The sequence below is a fragment of the Lates calcarifer genome, linkage group LG23, assembly GCF_001640805.2.
Source record: "Lates calcarifer isolate ASB-BC8 linkage group LG23, TLL_Latcal_v3, whole genome shotgun sequence".
NCBI classification, from domain to species: domain Eukaryota; kingdom Metazoa; phylum Chordata; class Actinopteri; family Centropomidae; genus Lates; species Lates calcarifer.
Window position 1 is genome coordinate 4,557,228 of NC_066855.1, and position 18,935 is coordinate 4,576,162.

At 40.4% G+C, this 18,935-nt stretch overlaps 1 protein-coding gene across 5 annotated transcripts in view; it reads left to right on the forward strand.

Moving 5' to 3' along the window:
* Window positions 1-18,543, forward strand: part of baiap2l1a (BAR/IMD domain containing adaptor protein 2 like 1a) — a 62,849-nt gene extending 44,306 nt beyond the window's left edge. For 4 of the 5 annotated variants that reach the window (XM_051066471.1, XM_051066470.1, XM_051066469.1 and 1 more), the window contains exons 4-14: window positions 4,136-4,197; window positions 5,442-5,513; window positions 5,843-5,977; window positions 9,177-9,329; window positions 9,426-9,569; window positions 10,174-10,297; window positions 10,647-10,860; window positions 13,143-13,202; window positions 13,278-13,428; window positions 16,476-16,516; window positions 16,633-18,543. In XM_051066471.1, coding sequence (XP_050922428.1) covers window positions 4,136-4,197; window positions 5,442-5,513; window positions 5,843-5,977; window positions 9,177-9,329; window positions 9,426-9,569; window positions 10,174-10,297; window positions 10,647-10,860; window positions 13,143-13,202; window positions 13,278-13,428; window positions 16,476-16,516; window positions 16,633-16,705 — 1,229 coding nt within the window. In that variant the 3' untranslated portion in view covers window positions 16,706-18,543. The remainder of the gene's footprint in view (window positions 1-4,135; window positions 4,198-5,441; window positions 5,514-5,842; window positions 5,978-9,176; window positions 9,330-9,425; window positions 9,570-10,173; window positions 10,298-10,646; window positions 10,861-13,142; window positions 13,203-13,277; window positions 13,429-16,475; window positions 16,517-16,632) is intronic. The other variant, XM_018672488.2, reaches the window with a different exon arrangement.
* The last annotated feature ends 392 nt before the right edge of the window (window positions 18,544-18,935 follow it).

Sequence of the window (18,935 nt, forward strand, 5' to 3'; positions counted from 1 at the left end):
AAGGAAGTGAGTTTTTCCCACAACATTGAATTATTTATTAGAAGTTCAGTCTGTGATATCAGCTATATTGCTCATGATAGAGGAATTACTCAGGACAATTAGCAGGAAAATATGACGTAAATGTATCTGGAAACAAGGATCTTAGCCAATACAATATCAGTGTTAACCACACAGACGCAATTGTTTTCCCAAACTAGACTGTTGCTGAGACTGTTGAAAATAAGTAAAATGGAGGAGGGTGGAGGTTGTTTTCAAAGAGTATACTCATTGTTTAGTCAGTTATGACTCCTTTGCCGTCACACTCCACAACTCTATAATGACCCCAGATCTCAAACACCCTCGTTCTGCAGCCACCATTAAACTAAAGGCTCCTCAGTCCACAGATACTTTCCTCCAACGGACCTGTGAAGGGACCAGAGACTCACTTACCGCCCAATAAACCGTGAATTGGAGCCTTTAAAACCCTGTCACACTCCAGTCATTTCACAAAAATATCTTATGATTCTTTTTGAATCCTCCTGTGCTCGCTCAGCATCTCAAGATCGGCTACTAAAGATTTCAGGCAGTATTTAATAGAAATCACTCTCTTTAAAAACTTAAAGCTAACTTGTTCTTCACACAGAGAACAAATGGCACACACATGCAGTTTTTGAGGTTATTTGAGTTTGCTGTAGTAACTAAATTACGAGATTTATTGCAGTTACTTTTACATGTTCTAGTGATAAATAATGTTATGTGCCGTGTGTATTGGCAGGTCATCGCTCTGTGTTAGAAAAGCTGTCACAGTTATTGATCTGCTGCAAACACAGTAGACACACTGAATGACAGCAAATACTCAAATCACCAAACAACACTGAATTAATAAAAAATAGAGTGGTTGCTTTTGATTATTATCAGTGAGATAAACTGATAATCAATACTTATAGACAAGGTGATTAATTAGTCAATCAAAAAAGATTAACTGAAAATAAGAAGTTGCAGTGCAGTTTATGCAGTTGTGTCATTCCTGAGCTTTCAGCCATAGCACATGATCTTCATCAGCAGAGTTAGCTTGGTTGTTCTTAAAGTGGCAGTTGACATGACTAGCTTACCTCAAAATACATTTATTAGCTTCAGTCATATCATGATTTCTGCAGCTGTCCTAGGTCTTAGGAGCTCTTAGATTCAGTTAGTTTGGTTCAACAAGATGACCTCAGAGTGGATGACAGAAGAGTTAGTAAGATCTGTATCATCTTGGATCAGAAACAATGAGTCCAAAGGGAGTTTAACCACAGTCACCACTCCACGTGTTTCTACCGTTACCGTTAGTATCGATCACAGTGACATCATTATGATTACAAGGAGGGAGCAGCTCATCTATGGCAACCTCCAAACACAGTCTTTCCCCACCTGCAGTGAGAGACCATTCAATCCTGAGTCACTTAGGAGGCGGCTGCATTTCATCACACACACCGTGAGCCCGCATGGACAAGCCCAGTGATGCATTTCAGTGATGAAACGCTGCTACAAGACGATGACCAATGGCCACTGCTAGGGTCGGCGCCAACTCAGATGTTGCTTGCACTTGGCAAATGGAGGAAGGACTGTCAGTTAGATAAAGTGTTGAAATAAAGGTGAGCCAGTGAAAAGGTGCCAACAGGTCAGGTGCTATTGTTTGTTCTGCCAACGTCACCCCATATTGTACAGTTTCCTTATCTAATACCAAATAGGCAGAGCTTGTGTTGGCACAGGGCTGGCAGCTCATAAATCACGTCACCTGTTGAGAATGTGGAAGGCGTTGCTCTCCGACCTATCAGCCATCTTGTAAAACAGGCATTTGATACAGGTGGCGCAAAGAATGCATACAAATGATCTTAACAGGATCAGTTTGTGAATAACCAGTTTTTAAATTACTAGCTTAGTTATTTCAACACCAAAAGACATCTTGCTTTAAATTTCATCTTTTATGCTTTTTCAGCCTTCACTATGAACTTGGTGGACTACACAGTTGGGTTATGAATGTTTCTCCCCTTGGTGTTTATCTTCATATCAGCTGAGTTTAAAACACACACAAGGTAGCAACGTGTGTTGGATTACATGGTCAAAGTTCATTCTCTCAGTGTGAGTGACGTTATCTACATTACAATACACCTTATGATAAAATTGAGGTGACCTGGGAGGGTGTTAGATGAGCAAGTTGAGGAGAGAATAGGCAGTGTTTGTAATAATGAATAATGAATCATATGACTGAATCATGGATGGTGTAGTTTTCCACAGGGATTTTTTTTTTGTATCAATCCTGTACCAACCTGTGCAGAAATTCATGTAAACATGACGTTGTATATTTGAGAGATTAGATTATCTTGGTACTTTAAATCCTCAAAAGAGAACAAATCGCCAGCAGCAGACTGAGATAGGAGATAAGATAAACAGTGTTGTTGATGAACTTGAATAACCAGTGGACCTTCAAAAGGTTGTGTAGCCAGATACAGCTTTTCCATAGTCTTTTATTCACACTTTAGCTAGGAAGAATCCATTTTTACTTTTTACACCAAAGTTCCCATGCCGTATCTCCACAGAGAGAAAACCACCAAGCATCAATTCTCTAACTTCTTTACAACATTGTACTCTGTCTCTCACAACTCCAGTTCTTCCTCCTTCATGCACCTCACAGTCCATATTCATCCTAAGCTGTGAACACTTTCTGTAGCATGTGCTGTCCCCCAGGCATGCATTCACACCTTGTTAACCCCAAAGGTGAAACCTGCAGGTGTACAACGGCCTCTTTGAACCCCCCTCCCAGCCTTTCTCACCACCGATCCTCCACCCCGCGCAGTCTGCTGTTGGGGCTGTACAAACAGCCCAGCACCCCGTGCCACCCCTCCCCGTCAAAGGACAAAGGCAGCATTTACCAGTACGTTCTGGTGACCTTCAGAGGGCAATGTTGTTGTAGCAGGACGCTGCCTGTCGGATCACAGAAGTCCAGCTCTGTATCGGTGTGGTTGTTACATTTGTTTGCTCTCATGTGGGGAGGAATGTCAGGTGCTGGGTTGAATGTATATGAGTGTTTCATGTGTTCGTGTTCAGGGTGAGGGTCCTGACGTGTGCAGCTTTTAGAGACTTTCACCTAAAAATCACAAAGTGAAGCTGACACCTGTGCTTTCTGCTGAAGGTGATGAAATCCATGTATGTTGTTAACTTATGCTCTTTTCCCTCAGAGTGACACTGTCACATGTCCACATACAGTATGTTGTCCCATACAGGTTACACCAGAACACTGTGTCCTATAGTAAACCTTGAGTCTAGATTTCGCCCCATTGTGATGGAGGTAGCACTATAAACTGCTTAGCTATGATTGTCCCCCTCTGTTTACAGTATTGACTCACCCCCCCATTGTCTCATGTCATATGCTGCTCTATCTACAGTGTAGCCTGTCTGTGAATGGAGACTGTTCTGTATCTGACTGCACAATACCAGAACGTTTCATAGAAATTACTTATTGACAGCTGTTCAAATATTGAAAGGAGATAAGTCATCTGTTAAAATTTGGCCTGTAAAAATGTATGTAAAGTTTGATGAAAAACAGGTTGCGTTTATACAGGAAATTTGGAAAGTGTTTATTGTAGATGGTGCTCATGAAATCGTTGTAAACTACATCTCCTGCTGAATCTGCGTCAAGTTATACACTGATTTTTGATGCTTGGTTTCTGGTGTCCAAAGAGAGTTAGATGAGAAGTTTTATACCACTCTCATTCATGTCTGGGTAAATACCAAGCTACATTTAACAGCTGGTTAGCTTAGCTTAGCTTAACACAAAGACAGGAATCAGGGGAAGCAGCTAGTTTAGCCCTTTCCTAAGATAACAAAACCACATACCAGCTAAACAGTTAACATGTTTTATCATGTTTGTTTATAAACCAAAGTGTAAAGACAACATATTGTCATTTTACATGGTGTTACATGCTGCGCTGTTTGGGCTGGGCACAGCTGTTGGAGTGGTATCAGTCGTCTTTTCTAACTAGCAAGGAAGTAAATTTTCATATTTCCTTTGACCCTGGTCACAATACAAACCCACAGGGTTATACAGTTAAAACAAGTTTGTCTTTCCCTGTAGTAATCTCTGAGATAATAAAAGTTGTTCCTAATGTCTTTCTAGGTGTGGTTCTAATGGAGATTGCGGAAGCCCACAGGAAGGTCTATATTGAACTTGAAGAGAACGTAAGTAGCCTTGTAGCCTTGCCATGCATTACTTCTCACATGAACAAAACCAATGATGAATTGTATCTGCTATCAAGTATTGTCTGAGTAGCCAAGGCCTGCTAATTCCTCTGTGTTTAGAGCTCCATTGCTGTCCAGAAACATAAATAAATAAATAATTATGAGAATGACTCATGGTTGCACTTCGTGACATGTTCATTCATTACAATGAATATGGGCACTGTGGTTTATTTTGAGTCGATCCCACACACACCGTCCTGCTGCTGTGTTTCCACTCCAAATCAGCAGCTGAAAATAGTCGCCAGAAATTGCACTATGTACAAATATTTGAATAATGTTTTGTAGAAACTACAGCGACTTGCTGCTTTAGAAATGATTCATCCTTCTTAGAAAAAGAAACTACATATATCTTTAGGTTGTTCCCTTCATCTGCGCTCCAATCTGTCTACTGCTGAATGCGAAGAATGAAGCAGGATAATAGATCTAGAAAATAAAAAGAGCAATTATGTCATTACATCATTTTGTGCATTGACAGGTCACCTGCTGAGCCTCTAGGGGTGACACTTTCATTCCTAGAAGTGGCCACCAATGCTCAGCTCATCTTCACATAGTAGACAGAGATTGGTCATTTGTTACGCTCACCTCTCTGGGCACGTAACCTCTCCAACCCTTTGAGCTCATTCCCTTCATTTTTGAGAGTTTTAAATTGTTGTAACAAAAGCTGAAAGAAAGTTTGACAAGGGTGGAAAAGCTACAGAATCGTTCCTGACCCTGCTGCCTCGGGGTGAAATGGTTCAGATGCCTGCGAGTGACAGGAGGTAAATTGGAGTCAAGCGTCACCAGTGCGAACAGGGCTATAACTGAGGCTCAACATGAAATCTGATGCATGAAATCTGATGTATGAAATCTTTGGGGAAACAAACAAACACAAGTCCTAAAATGTAAATGATGTGCTGTGCGCATGAGAGAGTTTCTGTCATTTCACTATGTTTCCTAATGACTGACTGTAATGTATCTATGAGAGGGGGAGGTTGTAAATCTTTAACCCAAACAGGCTGATAAGCCATCCCTGGTGGGTGGAATCTCAACCTCTCAAAAAGCCATTATCATACATACCAGCAGGTCACTCCACTCTTATCGTAACGAGCCATGTGACTGAACTGTACATTGTGTTTAGAACAGCGTGCATACAGAATGATATATGTTGCAACGAATACGAGGCGTGCGTTCTTTTCTCTGTGCAGTTCAAGAGGTTTCACAGAGAGATCATCACCGAGCTGGAGAAGAAGACAGAGATGGATGTGAAGTACATGAATGTAAGTGTCACTGTGTACAGTATACTTGTCTTCATGAGTACAAGCATCTGCCAACCCATTCCCCCTCTACTTATGAGAGTTTTATACACACATATCTCATGTAGAAAAAGCTGCTCTAGAGGCAGAAATCTGGAATAAAATCTCAAAGGATAAAGTCAACTCTTAAACTGATTTAACCAGAATTTCTCCTTTGCCATCGTAACTCAAAAAATGATTGATTGATGGTTAATTTCAAGCAAAAAGATTATTTCAGCCTCTGTGCATCTGAGCAATGTTTATGCAATGAAAACTGCTATCTGCTCATCTTCCTTTCCTTGAACGTCTCACAGGCCACCTTCAAGCGCTATCAGTCAGAGCACAAGCTGAAGCAGGACTCCCTGGAGCGCTCGCAGACAGACCTGAAGAAGCTGAGAAGGAAAAGCCAGGGAAAGCACTCATCCAAGTATGAGATAAAAGAGAACGAGGTGAGACTGAAACTAAGCCGGCTCCAACCTGTCCTTTCCTTCAGAACATAGCGGGTGCACTTTGTCTAATACCTAATGTGGCTTTTTGGGCATGGCGCTGTTAACATCTTCTTCTGCTCTGATGCCCGTGATAATGATAAAGTGTATAATGTATGTGACAAGGTGGCCGGGATAGTTTCTCATGATATTCACATACCAAAGCAAAGAGGGAGGTGTGGAGGTTTTTACGTAAGATGAAGATACCTCATGGGCCTGAAATTCCAGGTTTTGCTTTCCAGTTGTGTTTGATATTATGTAAGGGCATTGCAACATTAACAACAGATGCTTGAGATGTGCGCTTAAACACTACCTACCCTCGAGTGTCTTCAGGTTGTTACACACACACTGGAAAAATGTCTCATTAAAAGTTCTTTTAGACAAGCGACTAAAACCATCAAGGTACAACACGCCTAAAGCTGTTTGCTGATTGTCTGTTTTTCCATGCACTAGAATAAGAGCATTATACCTCAGCTCAGTGTGTTCAGCTACAGACAGAAGACTGTGTTTCTATTGAAGGCTCACACACCCAAATTTACATGCTGACATCAGTGTATTAACTGTAGTTTATCTGTAACAGATAGTTTTGTATTCATAACTAGATAGTTCTCCAAGTTATCCAAGGACATACAGTATGGAAGCTGCACCAGACATTTGTTATTTGCCATCACAGAGCTAGCTGGGCTGCAGCACTTACGAAAATCCAATTCTTCCAAATTGAGACTTTGCACAAAGTCAATTTAGTTATTATTTATGTACACTTATCCGTCCATATGGGACTCTTAAGAGCAACTTCCAAAATAGGAAGTAAACTCATCATTTACAGAGAGCTGGACTCACATTTGACTTTTTTTTGTCCTTTCTTCAGCATCTGTTGTTATAAATTCATCAAAATGAAAGTGCATTACACAACTCTTCTCGCCTCCACAATCTTTCAAGATAGTGTTTAAGGTTGATTCTGGTTTTCTTAAGTACAGTCTGCTGATCAGTCATGTGACCTACTGACTATCATAAAAGTGAAGTGAAGCAGCATTACTGTTTTCTTTTTTTCAGAAAATACTCCCAGTAGCTACAGGATTTTACAAGAGAGATACATGAATATATTCAATGTTACCACACACTTTTTAAAACATTATAATAGAAATAAAAAGTATTCCAATCCAGTACAAAAATAGTCTTTCATCTTAAACCATTAATGTTGAAGGTTGAATCTCCATTTTTCCATCCAAAGTTGCAAAATTCTGTTTTCTTTCAACCTCATTTTTTCAAACTACTTTTTCAAAACACAGAACACTCAAATTTTGTCCGTCTCTTTAAATTTATTAATCTATCTAGCTGGTTTGCACCTCACTGTCTGTGTGTTCTCCCAGTTAGCAAATATTTGTTTTATTTGCATGATTGCTGGATATCGAAGGTCACATTTTAGTATGCTGTTAGAGTGGCTGCCAGTTTAATCCCCAGCGTGTTAATGAATGTGATCCCATGATGGCTAGTCCGGCTTTTTTTGCGTTGCTGTTATTAGATTCATTATTTGCTATGCTCCGTTGTGCATTCAAGCAAACAGACGTCAAGGGAGAGCAGGAAAAAGTAAAAACAGGCTCAGAGTTGAATAAAAGGAGAGAGAGGACAGGCATAACGCAACAGCAGCTGTGGGCCAACAGCAGTGTGGTCTCATTAAACCTAATCTCTTGCATCTCAGACATCACACTGAAATGACAAACAGAGCTAAAACAAATGTTGCTGAGTGAACAGAGGTACACAAACATGACTTTTAAGTTTTACTAGTAGGTACTGACTGCACTTTAGTAGGTTTGTTTTATGCCGCTCTGTGTATTGGTTGTGGTGTATTTTGCCAAATGCCTGAGTACTACATGGTGTTGTTGGGGTGTTTACATCTTTGCTGTCCACTACCAACAAGCAGTCTTAACACCTCAGACAGCAATTTGCTTTGTAAATCAATGTGGTGAGATGAAGGAGGGACTGCACAGCCTGAGTAATAACTGCCGTCTGTCTCTCATTTTACTTTATCGACTGTTTTCACGGCCTCACGTTGATAACGGACGGCGTGCAGAGCCTGGCTTGTTTTCGAGTGAATTATTAAACAGAGCCTTTAATTGAAAAGTCAGGCAGTGATTGCAAGTTATGAAAGGGGTGTTTTGACTTGTCTCCTTTGTCAGTGCACCATTTCTTTTTTCTCTGCTGCCAAAATTGGTATCAGTCTCCCGTTAAAAGACACAATAAGTCTTAACCGGGTGGAGCTTAGTAGCCTGAACCTGGCACTTTGCCCCCACCCCCCTAGAAGTGGCTCTTTCATTATCTGATAAAAATGACACCAGTGGACTACAAGAGGGACAAGGCTAACCGCTCAGCTTTCTAATAATCATCTGTAGAGCTGCCAGCGATGAGCTCAGTCCTGTCTGTCTGCTCTCCTACCCCTCGCTGAGAGCCTGGACGATTGTTTGCTGTGAAATGGGAAATGAAGAGCTTCAGCGCCTGACAGACTATCACAGAAAGACAGAGAGAGACAGACCAGAAAATAAGACCAGGCAGTAGAAGAGGGTCTTTGACGGAGCCCTCAGAGACAGGCTGCTTTACCGTCACCATGACAACCTGGAGAAAATGGGAGAGACGAGGGTGGTGGTAAGTGTAGAATAAAGGGATGGAGGGGAGGTTGAGAAGTCACTTTAAAGACTTTGATATGCATTATGTCAGGTCTAGCCACCCATTCGCTCTGCATGACAGGCGGAACTGTTCACAGGCTCTCTGTGGGGAAGGCGTGTCTTTCAGTGCACTGATTTGGTTTCCGACTGTACTTAGATCAATCTGTGAGCAGCAAGAGACCCGAATAAACTTGTCATTAAGTGTGGAGACTTTGAGTCTCTAAATTAATTTCTGTTGCTAAAGAGGAGAAAAAACAGAAAAAGCCTATACTGCAGAGCCTCATATGAACACACACTCATAAAATCAGAAGTCTTTGTGGCGGTGACCTCAAACGCAACACGTCAAGCCTGGTGAAGAACTGACTTGCTCCACAAAGTCTTGTGGTTTCATTTTTGCCTCACTGTAGTCATGTGTGAAAAGTCCTCTCCATACTGTATGACATTTGAACCCTGCCTAGTCATCAATCTTGTACCCTGACCCCCTTTCTGTCCTGTGTCCACAGTATTTGGAGACTGTCTCATCACGCCAGATGGACATGCAGAAGTTCATCGCTGACGGCTGCAAGGAGGCCTTGCTGGAAGAAAAGAGACGGTTCTGTTTCCTGGCCGACAAACACTGCATGTTCTCCTATCAAATTAGCAACTTCCATGAGAAAGTAAGTGCGGACAGAGAGGAACATCCTGCACAGCCAGATGCCTTCCATTATGGATTGTTTGTAACTGCTCTTTCTCTCTTTTTCTGGCGATTCCAGGCCAAAGAGATGCTGGCCATGAAGCTCCCCACCTGGCAGGAAAAGTGCAGCGACATCACCAAGGTGCCGGACACGGTGGCGACCATGATAGAGGAGCTGTCCGTTACTCCAGAGCAATCACCACTGGTTGAACGCTGCAACAGGGTGTGTTTTAGATGGTCATTATGGATTTGTGCTGATACCAGAGTTGGTATCAAAACTGTGTCCTCAGTGAGATTTTTAAAAAACAAGAAAAAAGTCTCTTTTTCAAGAGAGACCTGTCACTTTTGATCACAAACTTTGATATACTTATCTTTGTGTAAGGTGCTTCAGATAAAAGGTGTGGATAAAAGCAGTGCCAAATAGTACATAAGTAGAGCAAATCATGAAGAAAAGTCTGGCCCTGGAGTGTTTTATCTTGTCTTGTTTCTTATAGTTTATCTTTCAAACACACTGATATCTATATCAGATGGAAGCTGTTGTGAGTAAAGTTGCAGGTTATCATTAGGTGGCTATCAGCCATGGGAAATCCTGCATGTACTGTTGTTATCAACCATCTGTTAAAGTCCACTGAATTATTTTCGCCTATTGCTGTGTAGGAGGGAGACAGTAAGCTTTCAATAACAGTAATGACTGTTTAAAATCATTGCCTAAATAAGGACTTTCATATGAGGTCGTTCAACCAAAATACTTGTCATGATTTGAATATTGCCAACTCATATTGTCATATCAGTGCATCTGCTTATCATATTCTTTGCTATCTCTTCAGAACAACGTGGAGTCAATGGTTCCACCTCCGGCACCACCGCTAAAGGCTCAAATAAGTCCGCTGGCCAATATGTTCAACCCAGAGCCCAGATCTCCGCTCACCTCCTCTTCAGACCACAACTCAGGTAGTGATGACTACTCTGAAACTCAAATATCTCTCAGTCCAGTCATTAACAAGATCCACCACCCAGCCAACAATCAGTATGAACCGCTTTTACAGGGACTGGGAACAGGAGGAAACAGTTAGACCGCCTCTGTCCGAGAGTAACAAATTCAACCTACCAACAGCCATGTTTTATTACATTCAGACTCTTATTTCCAGTCTTTGTGTTAAGCTAATCAGCTAAGCTAATCATAAGTGTATTTCCCAAAATGTCAAACTACTGCTTTAAGTAAATACTTTCAAGTTTTACCTGATATCTGACATGATCACGTCTCTAACCTCTCGTTTTTGTGAACCTCTGCTGCCTCCAGACCAGGGCAGTCTTGGAGAGGTCAGTCTGTCCCGGTCGACGTCCCAGTCGTCTGGTCTCAATGTGGGCAGGAGACCCCGCGTCAGGACCATCTTTCCCCACACGTCGGGCAACAACGACACACTCCTCAGCTTCGACGATGGGGACATCATCACCCTGCTCATCCAGGAGGAGAAGGACGGCTGGCTGTACGGAGAGCTGGAGAAGACAAGCAAGTAAGTTTTTAAGTTTTAGTTTTTACTGTGTGTGTGTCCACTTGATATTTATGTACTTCAGGGATGTGTTGATGTATTTTTAAATGAGTGTTTGCAGGGTAAAATCAGGGACCTTTTTAGAGAAAAAGCATGAATGAAAAGAATGTTTTTTCTGAAAACATTAATGATTTGGGGGGTTGAGGTTTGGGGGAGTTGTGTGCCTCATGATGAGTTATATCTTTATCAGCATCTCAGGTTTTAAAGTCTAGTGATTCAATATTTTTCTTATTGTCTACAAATCCCACTAAAAGACCAAATCCCCCCCTGATGTGATCCCTCTCACAAGTGCTGTTTATACTATAGAGCTCCATTTTATTATTAAAAAACACATCAGTGGACCACACTGTTGCTCTGGGTGACATGTTCCTTTCATTACCATGAGCACACACAGCTTATTTTGACTCAATCCCACAAACACTATCCTGCTGCTGTAAATATTATAAATACTCCCTGATGCACCAAATATGTATTAATCTGGCTCTTAAAATAGTTCCTAGCAAATTTACAATTTCCTCTTTTTTGATTAAATTTGCTTAAACCAGCTTTTTAAGGAAATTGTTTAGTTGAATTAAACTGAATCAGTGGACACCACTGGGCTTACGGTTGAGAGCCACAGGAAGCACAGTGTTCGGTTTGGTCTTTTCATGGGATTTGTTGACAGTAGCAATAATTTAAAAATACAACAGTGCTGTGCTTTAACTTTCAGAGCTGGATAGGTTTTGTAGAATCGTACCTAACTTAAAAAAATTATCCAAACTTGCAATTTTGAATAGAAAGTGTCCTTCCCTCTCATACTTGATTTAAATACAATCTAAATATGACTGTCAGCACACCTGCAAGAGGAAATGTACTTTCATTCTAACAAATATGCAGCGGCACTGACACACAGGCGTTTGTCACATAACTAATGTGGCAGTACAAGTTTCTGCTTTGTGTTTCTTAATATTTTGCTGTGCTAATACATCATGCCTAGAAACTAAGACTATGTCAGGTATGTTCAACATGACAGTCGTAAAGCTCGAGCTCTCTCTCTGTGCCCTGCCTAACAACAACACGTACACACACATAAAAAAAAGAAAAAAATCCAGGTGCACACACACACACACACACACACGCACACAAACAAGAGACATCTGGTCTTTTATATTTCACCCAACACTAAACAAATGCTTGATTTTCCTTCCCCCGTGACACATGATGATGAGTGAGTGAGATGAATATGTCAAGTAGCATTTAAAAAGGTGAAATCACACCTTTGTACAGCAGCTGTGACTCCATGTCACCTCCAAACAGCAGAGAGGGAAAATGTCCTCAAGCCAAAACAAATTAATATTCTCTAATACAAACAGACATCACATCTATTACCTTCTGTATACTCAAATTGTCAGTTTCCAAAATGTTTTTGTATATATAACAGCAGCTGCATAAATCTGTAAAGTAGCCTCAGAGCTGCCTGTGTAATTACAGCCATCTGCAACTCCTCTGTAGATCAATTAGGGCTCATAATGCAGGCAAAAGGATTACAGAGTGCTTACAGGGCTTGTGTCGAATGTCTTTTCACTCCCACTTTGAAACAAATTAACGCAAGTCTTATCTGCTCTCCTGTGTGTGTGTTTGTGTGCCTGTGTGTGCGCGTGTCATTAAGTGGCCTTTTGAGTCAGAGTGGTTTTAATGCAGTCAGTGGCGGTTTGTCAAGAAGAGGACATGTTGGGATAAATCACAGCACATTCTGTTTCTTAGCAACAAATCCAGCGCATTGGTCTGATAAGCCATCTTTTTCTCTAGACGTGACTTGGAGACAACTTCTTAGTCTTACTGAACAAAATCTCTCTGTCTGTTATATATTTTATGTCTGATGTGTGCATCTGATTCAAGTGTGTTGTTTGTAGCAGAGATTCTCAGCTTTTGAAAAACAGATCTCTCACAGCCTCTTGTGCACATGCAGAAGAGGGAATGTCAGTATTGACTGAGCATAATTCAAAAGATACATTCATCATTTCAGCAGAATGGATTTTTTTGACATATGATTATGTTATCACTTAGGCTGGAAAATGCTGATGTACATCATTTGATGCTGATGGAGAGATTTGTTACAGAACAGAGATGTTCACTGTAAGAAACAGTAAAACCTCCTACTTGTCTCAGCTGATGAACATAATGCATACTACTGACACTGCACAGGGCAGACATCTGCGACCTGCACTGGCCTAATTTTTACTTTTATTAACTGTCTTTCTCATTAGGCGGGGCTGGTTTCCCTCATCTTACTGCAGACCTTATACTGAGCCAGTGAAAGCAAACAGGTAAGAAGAAATTACAGCATGCAAATCATTATAGTTGATGTTTTGATAGCTGAAGCTTTATGTCATATGTCTTAGCAGCAATCAGAGCACGCCAGTGCGCAGCCTGAGTGTGGCCAGTCTGCCAGAGCAGGAGGAGGAGGAGCCGGTGTTGATTCCCCCGCCAGACTACAGCGATGACCCCCCCTCTAGCCCAGTGGTCCCCTCAATGCCCTCACCACAGAACACAGTTAGTAACAGCACCTGCATCTTGGAAAAACACAACCATTTTATCTGCCGAAATAATATGGTTACAGGAGGGAAGAATCCCTGTTCTCTGTAGTGTTATTTTTTGATGACAGGTATGTCCATAAAGAACAAAACTGAAAACAGTCTCCTTAAGTACAGAGAGCAACATTAGATCTTTTGCCTCTCTATAATATCTTTAGTTTTATTTTTTTAGGAAGCATCAGCGCCGTATGGAAATAATTTGAGTGTGTTTGGTGCTGTTTAATAAAGTAATGTTGCAGAAATTATTACATTTCCTGAATACCGAAGGATCTTTTAATAAAAAGTGCTTTAGTAAAAACATACGATAAAATAGCAAGTGATAATCATGTAATTATTAATGAACATAACTAAAACAAACTACTCTTTAACATGGATTTAATGTAGGGGGTTTTGCATTGAACATACTAACATAAACATTATGTAAATCTGTTTTTCTGCCCAAAAAGAAGAGATGAGATTTTGTCCTGTTGCTTTCTGTGGGGCGTTTTAGTGTCTTTGAGCTCACTGCGTTGGTTTTACAGCCTGCAGTCTTTATGGTTTTTGTTCACTCTCAGCAGGCAGATATTCAGCAACAGTCTGAGCTAGCGATTAGCTAGTAAACCTACTAGACCATTAAGCAGCTGTAAAACCAGATATTTCCCACAGAATTTCCTGCCGACAAAAAACAGAGCTAAAAAGAGAGTGACTAGCTCATTGGATTCGTATTTGCCCCCGTGGCAGAAACACAACTCCACACGAATGCTAACGTTTCTCCGCTAACATGCTAACGGCCAACTGTTTGCTAACAAGTTCATTTTATTTTACAGCTTGTTTCTGCTCCCTGAAAGTGGCCAAAATAATCAGTTATTACAAGTTTAATGTGTTATTTTCTAATCATATGCAACTGTAAAAAACCTTCATACTTAATACTAGCTAATACATCTTTATGCTAATAGTTTGTGTGGCTAGTGGAAGCCTTTTTCTTTCAACAGCTGCTGGTGCCTTTAGGCCAGGCACCAAGGCCCTGGTTGCTACAGTAGAGGACTTTCTTTGTGTTGGGCTGCTGCCATTTTTGACTATGTTCTAGAAAAGCTCCTACGTTTCCTGATAGGATATCTTTATTGCCTTACCTAAGTCGTTTCCAGACTCCACGCCCACACCACAAAATGCCATCACACACGTTGAACGTTTAGTCTGACTAACCAGGTCTTATCAACATCTCCTTGATGCATAGTCATTCACTCCACACCCTTAAAACAGATCAGAGCCAGAAACACACCTCAATTCCTCTAACCAGTTTGAGGAAATATACTATATTTATCTAGATGATTACTGCATTTACCAAAAGGATACATGAGCCTTAATGATGTTATATTTTTGTTGTACATGAGCCTGTTTAAAGTTTTGCAACTGATACAGCCTTTAAGTAGTCTATGAGTACAAAAAAGAAAAGTGTAAAACAGACCAGAGAGTTGTTGGCTTAAAAATATTAAGAAATATGTCTGGAAAAATGCTCAGAGCCAGAGTTTTATTCAAGACACAGATGAGCTACAGATGGAGGCATAAAGGACAAGAGGGTAAAGACACAATTTCATTTTGTGCCTGCACAGTGTCAGCTGATTGAAAATGAACTAGTAGCTGCCCAGCCAGCAGACAAGCCCAGGCACTCCTCTCTCCTTCATCATCACCCTCCTCTCTGCTCTGTCTGCACACAACGTCCTTCATATCTGCTGCTCCAGATTTTCACCATGAAATAAACGTATTTTTTCTATCCCATCGTAACATTTTCATGATTTTCTACAAATTTTGAAAAGTGTAGTGCAGAATGGACAGAGACTATACTAACTGTAATAGTGCCACACACAAACTGTCCCCCCCCCTTCAAACATTTATTCAGGTGAAGGCAGAAGGCTGACTGTGCTCTTTAGGTTTTTATTATTACTGTGGGGCAAAGGTGGACTTTGTCACCAATGATTTGGGGACTTTAGTTCCCAGAGTTTTGCTTTCAGGTACCAGTGAAGTCCCACTTCCTTTACACTAATATCTAGTATGTGCTATAACAAACTCAGTTACTAAGATGTTGAAGCATCAAAACTGACTTGACATGTCAAGAAATTATCCTAGCTAAGGCTAACTGTGACCTGTGTTTGGTGTTTTTCCAAAAATTGCACATTTCTATTTAGAATTTGATTTGGAAAATAATGTTTTTTAAGATTAATAATTGATGTGACTGAGTATATGAGACAGTGATTCTCAGTAATATTTTGATTAGGACTTGAGGATCCTTTACTCACCAAACTGAGGAAGAGGTGCTTCCTGAAAGCCTGAATGCAGGGTGTAAAAAAGTCTCATAAGCTTTACTGTGGCTGCATGTTTGCCTGCCTCAGGGTGTTGTCTGCCCTCTACTGGTAGACTTAGGTAATGCATGTTTTTGTGCACTTAGTAATGGGAATAATAAAGGCCTTCCAGATAAGTTTTGTAACTGAGCTGTACTAAAAAGCATGCATGCTGATGAGAGTTCTTCTGACATATTTATTAGCTGCTGTAGAACTATAAACTTTCTTTACAGTCTTACAGCATTTTATAAGCCAATGTGTGGCTACAGTACCCCTCGGGGCACCATAGCTGAGGTATTTATGTTCCTCAATTTTATCATCTCCATGCTCACTTGGGTCTGTGGAGGTGATAAGATTGCCATCGTCCTCAGGTGAGAGAAAAAGATGAGTGTGTCTGTTGCCAGCCTTTCTAGATTGTCTGGATTCCAGGCTTGTTGAGGTCTGAGGTTGTAGCTTAAGTACGTGTCAAAGCTCTACTGCACTGATTAGGAAGGAGGGAGGGGGACAACTGTTGATGAGAAATCTTATCGAACCAGTTCGACAACACTGACTGTCTTCACAGCTGGAGGAAGGGTGTGGGTTTGTGGTGACTGTGGTGACTGTGGTGGTGTGTTTTGACTGTTGTGTGTGTGTTTTTTCTCTTTGTCCACTGGATCTTCAAGGGTCTTTTCTTCTGTGTTTTTGACAACAGGTGTCTTTAGTCAATGGGACTGCAAAGGCTCCTTTTCTAGGGTGAGTGACCTAACACAACTAACCAATACTCACAGGTTATAGTACAACATGTGTGAGCTGATTGATGATCAGTTGATGGTGGATTTGAAATTATTTCAAATGTTTTCTCCCTGCAGAGGAGGGAATCCGTTTGCCACAGTCAAGCTGAGGCCAACTGTCACAAATGACAGATCAGCACCGCACATCTAACATGGAGGAGGAGAATTTTCACCGCTGTCATGCCTTCAAGGGAATCATGCAACATGGGACCCCTGCGACACAATGAATATCACCCCAACCTGACATCTCACCAGCCTGCATGCTAGTCTCTCTCAGTACCAGTCTGCTATATTAAAGGGATCCATTGTCTCTTGGCATAAGTGTGTATTACTGTGCCAGTGTGTGTTTTACATTAGCCACAACAGTGAAATACTGCATAATCAACACATGGAGAAACAGGATATTCTGAAAAACTTTGTAGTGAAAAGAAAATGTTTCAAGATGTTATGCATTCAGTCTGTGGTTGTGTCAAAGTAATACTGTAATTCAACCCAAAATGAAAATTTAGGCTTTGTTCAATCACCGCCATGTCACATAAAGTTGTAATCGATCAACAATTACTTGCATTTCCTGTGGCTGCTTCACAATAAAAGCCACCCTGCGTATTACCAGTTGAATATCTTTAATGTGAAGCAGCAGCAGTAGGAAACGTTCAGTTTGCATTAACTTAAAAAAGCTCTAAGACAGTGAATAGTCAGCATTTACAAGCAGTTTCCAACAAGATAAAATTGCACTGGACTACATGCATGCATAGTTTTCTGAGAATCCCTTGTCCATAAGTAGTCAGTCAGAACTGGGTGTGGATTTTTAGTGGCGGAGTCGGGCCATTAACTTTAAACTTTGATGAAAAATCTAAAACCAGAAAACACTTTGTCTCAGCTCTGTAACAATTGCAAAGGGTGAAAAAAAAATATTAAGGTGGTTTCTGGAGAAACTTTAGAAGTCAACAGTGTAATATGAGGCTGAGACAAAGTTACTGGAGGTTTTGGGGAGTCTAGTGGTCCCATAAATATCTAAGGACTTTTTACTTACATTTGAAAATGGAGATAAAACCTGCATCTTCATTTTGGGGTGAACTCTCCCTTTAAGATTGTCTCTTTGAGGAGAAGTTCTCAGACAGTGTCTTGAGGTCTTTTCAGGCTTGTTTTGTGCTGCAGTCAGTGCAGTGTTTTAACACAGAATGAGGAGAACCAGATGTAAATGATAGTGACCTGATGCTGATGAAACAGACCAGCACCTTGGCCGTCTTCCTGACTTGCCAAAAAAATATATACATTGTTATTTCTATTTTTATTATGATTATTTTTGTCTTTCTTTTTTTAAAAAGAGGCATTGTGTATACGGAGGTTGTGAGAATGAAGGGAGAGTGACGTGTTGGTAAAAGGGTTTGTCATTTGAGCAAAGGCAAAACAGTATGTCACAGTTTAAAATGAGAAGGCTATTTATATTCAATAAGTTTGTATGAGATATTTAAGTAAAGTATGTATACAAAAGTCCATTCTGTTAAGGTGCCCCCTTTAAACACTGTGCTCAATAAGAGCCATGGATCCCAGGCTGATTTTGATTTGACTGCTGGTATGTATTTTATATGGGTAAAATGACCTTTTGATGAACGGAATATTTTTCACTACTCATGGTTCCACTGTTGTTTAATGTAGTTTATGTGAGCACAGTTTATGCAAAATTACAGATGTACCTTACTGGTAGACATTTGAATTGTATGTGAATATGGTGGGTCATTGTTTGAACTCAACAAGGTATTAAAAAGGACTTTTTTTGCCATGTATTTGCTTTACAGGATGTAAATGTATGATGAGGAACTGATTGATGAATCTGTTTATTGATCCTCATAGATCCACTAATGATGTGTATAAGTGAACCCATCATACTGACATAGTTAATGCCACACGCTTTCTTCAGAGTACCTTGCCACTGTGTTGACTAATGTAGTCTTTTTTTTCTCAATAAAACACCATAAAGTAAAAGTCTGCATGGTTCATATTCAATTGCGTTTTCTGTTCTCCTCTCACTGGCCTCTGTAACAAGTTGTTTTATGTTTCACTCAGCTGTAGTATTTCCTCAGTTATATACATACAGTTAATATGAAGTGTAAAGAATCGCAGAGAAACAGAGAGATATCTGCAAACTAAGGAAAAAGAAGTGTATGGGTATTAAGATTACATAGAGGATATATAAAAAAGGAAAGTACTTAGATAAGAGGTCTCATGCAGATGCATCTTGTTAGTAACTAAAAAAAATTGTCCCACATATTCAGAATTTATCCTTAAATCCAGATGAAATATTTAAAATATTTTTTTTATTTCATTTTTCGGCCCAGACAGAGAGGAGGCCAGATTATATTCATTTTTTCTTTATTTAT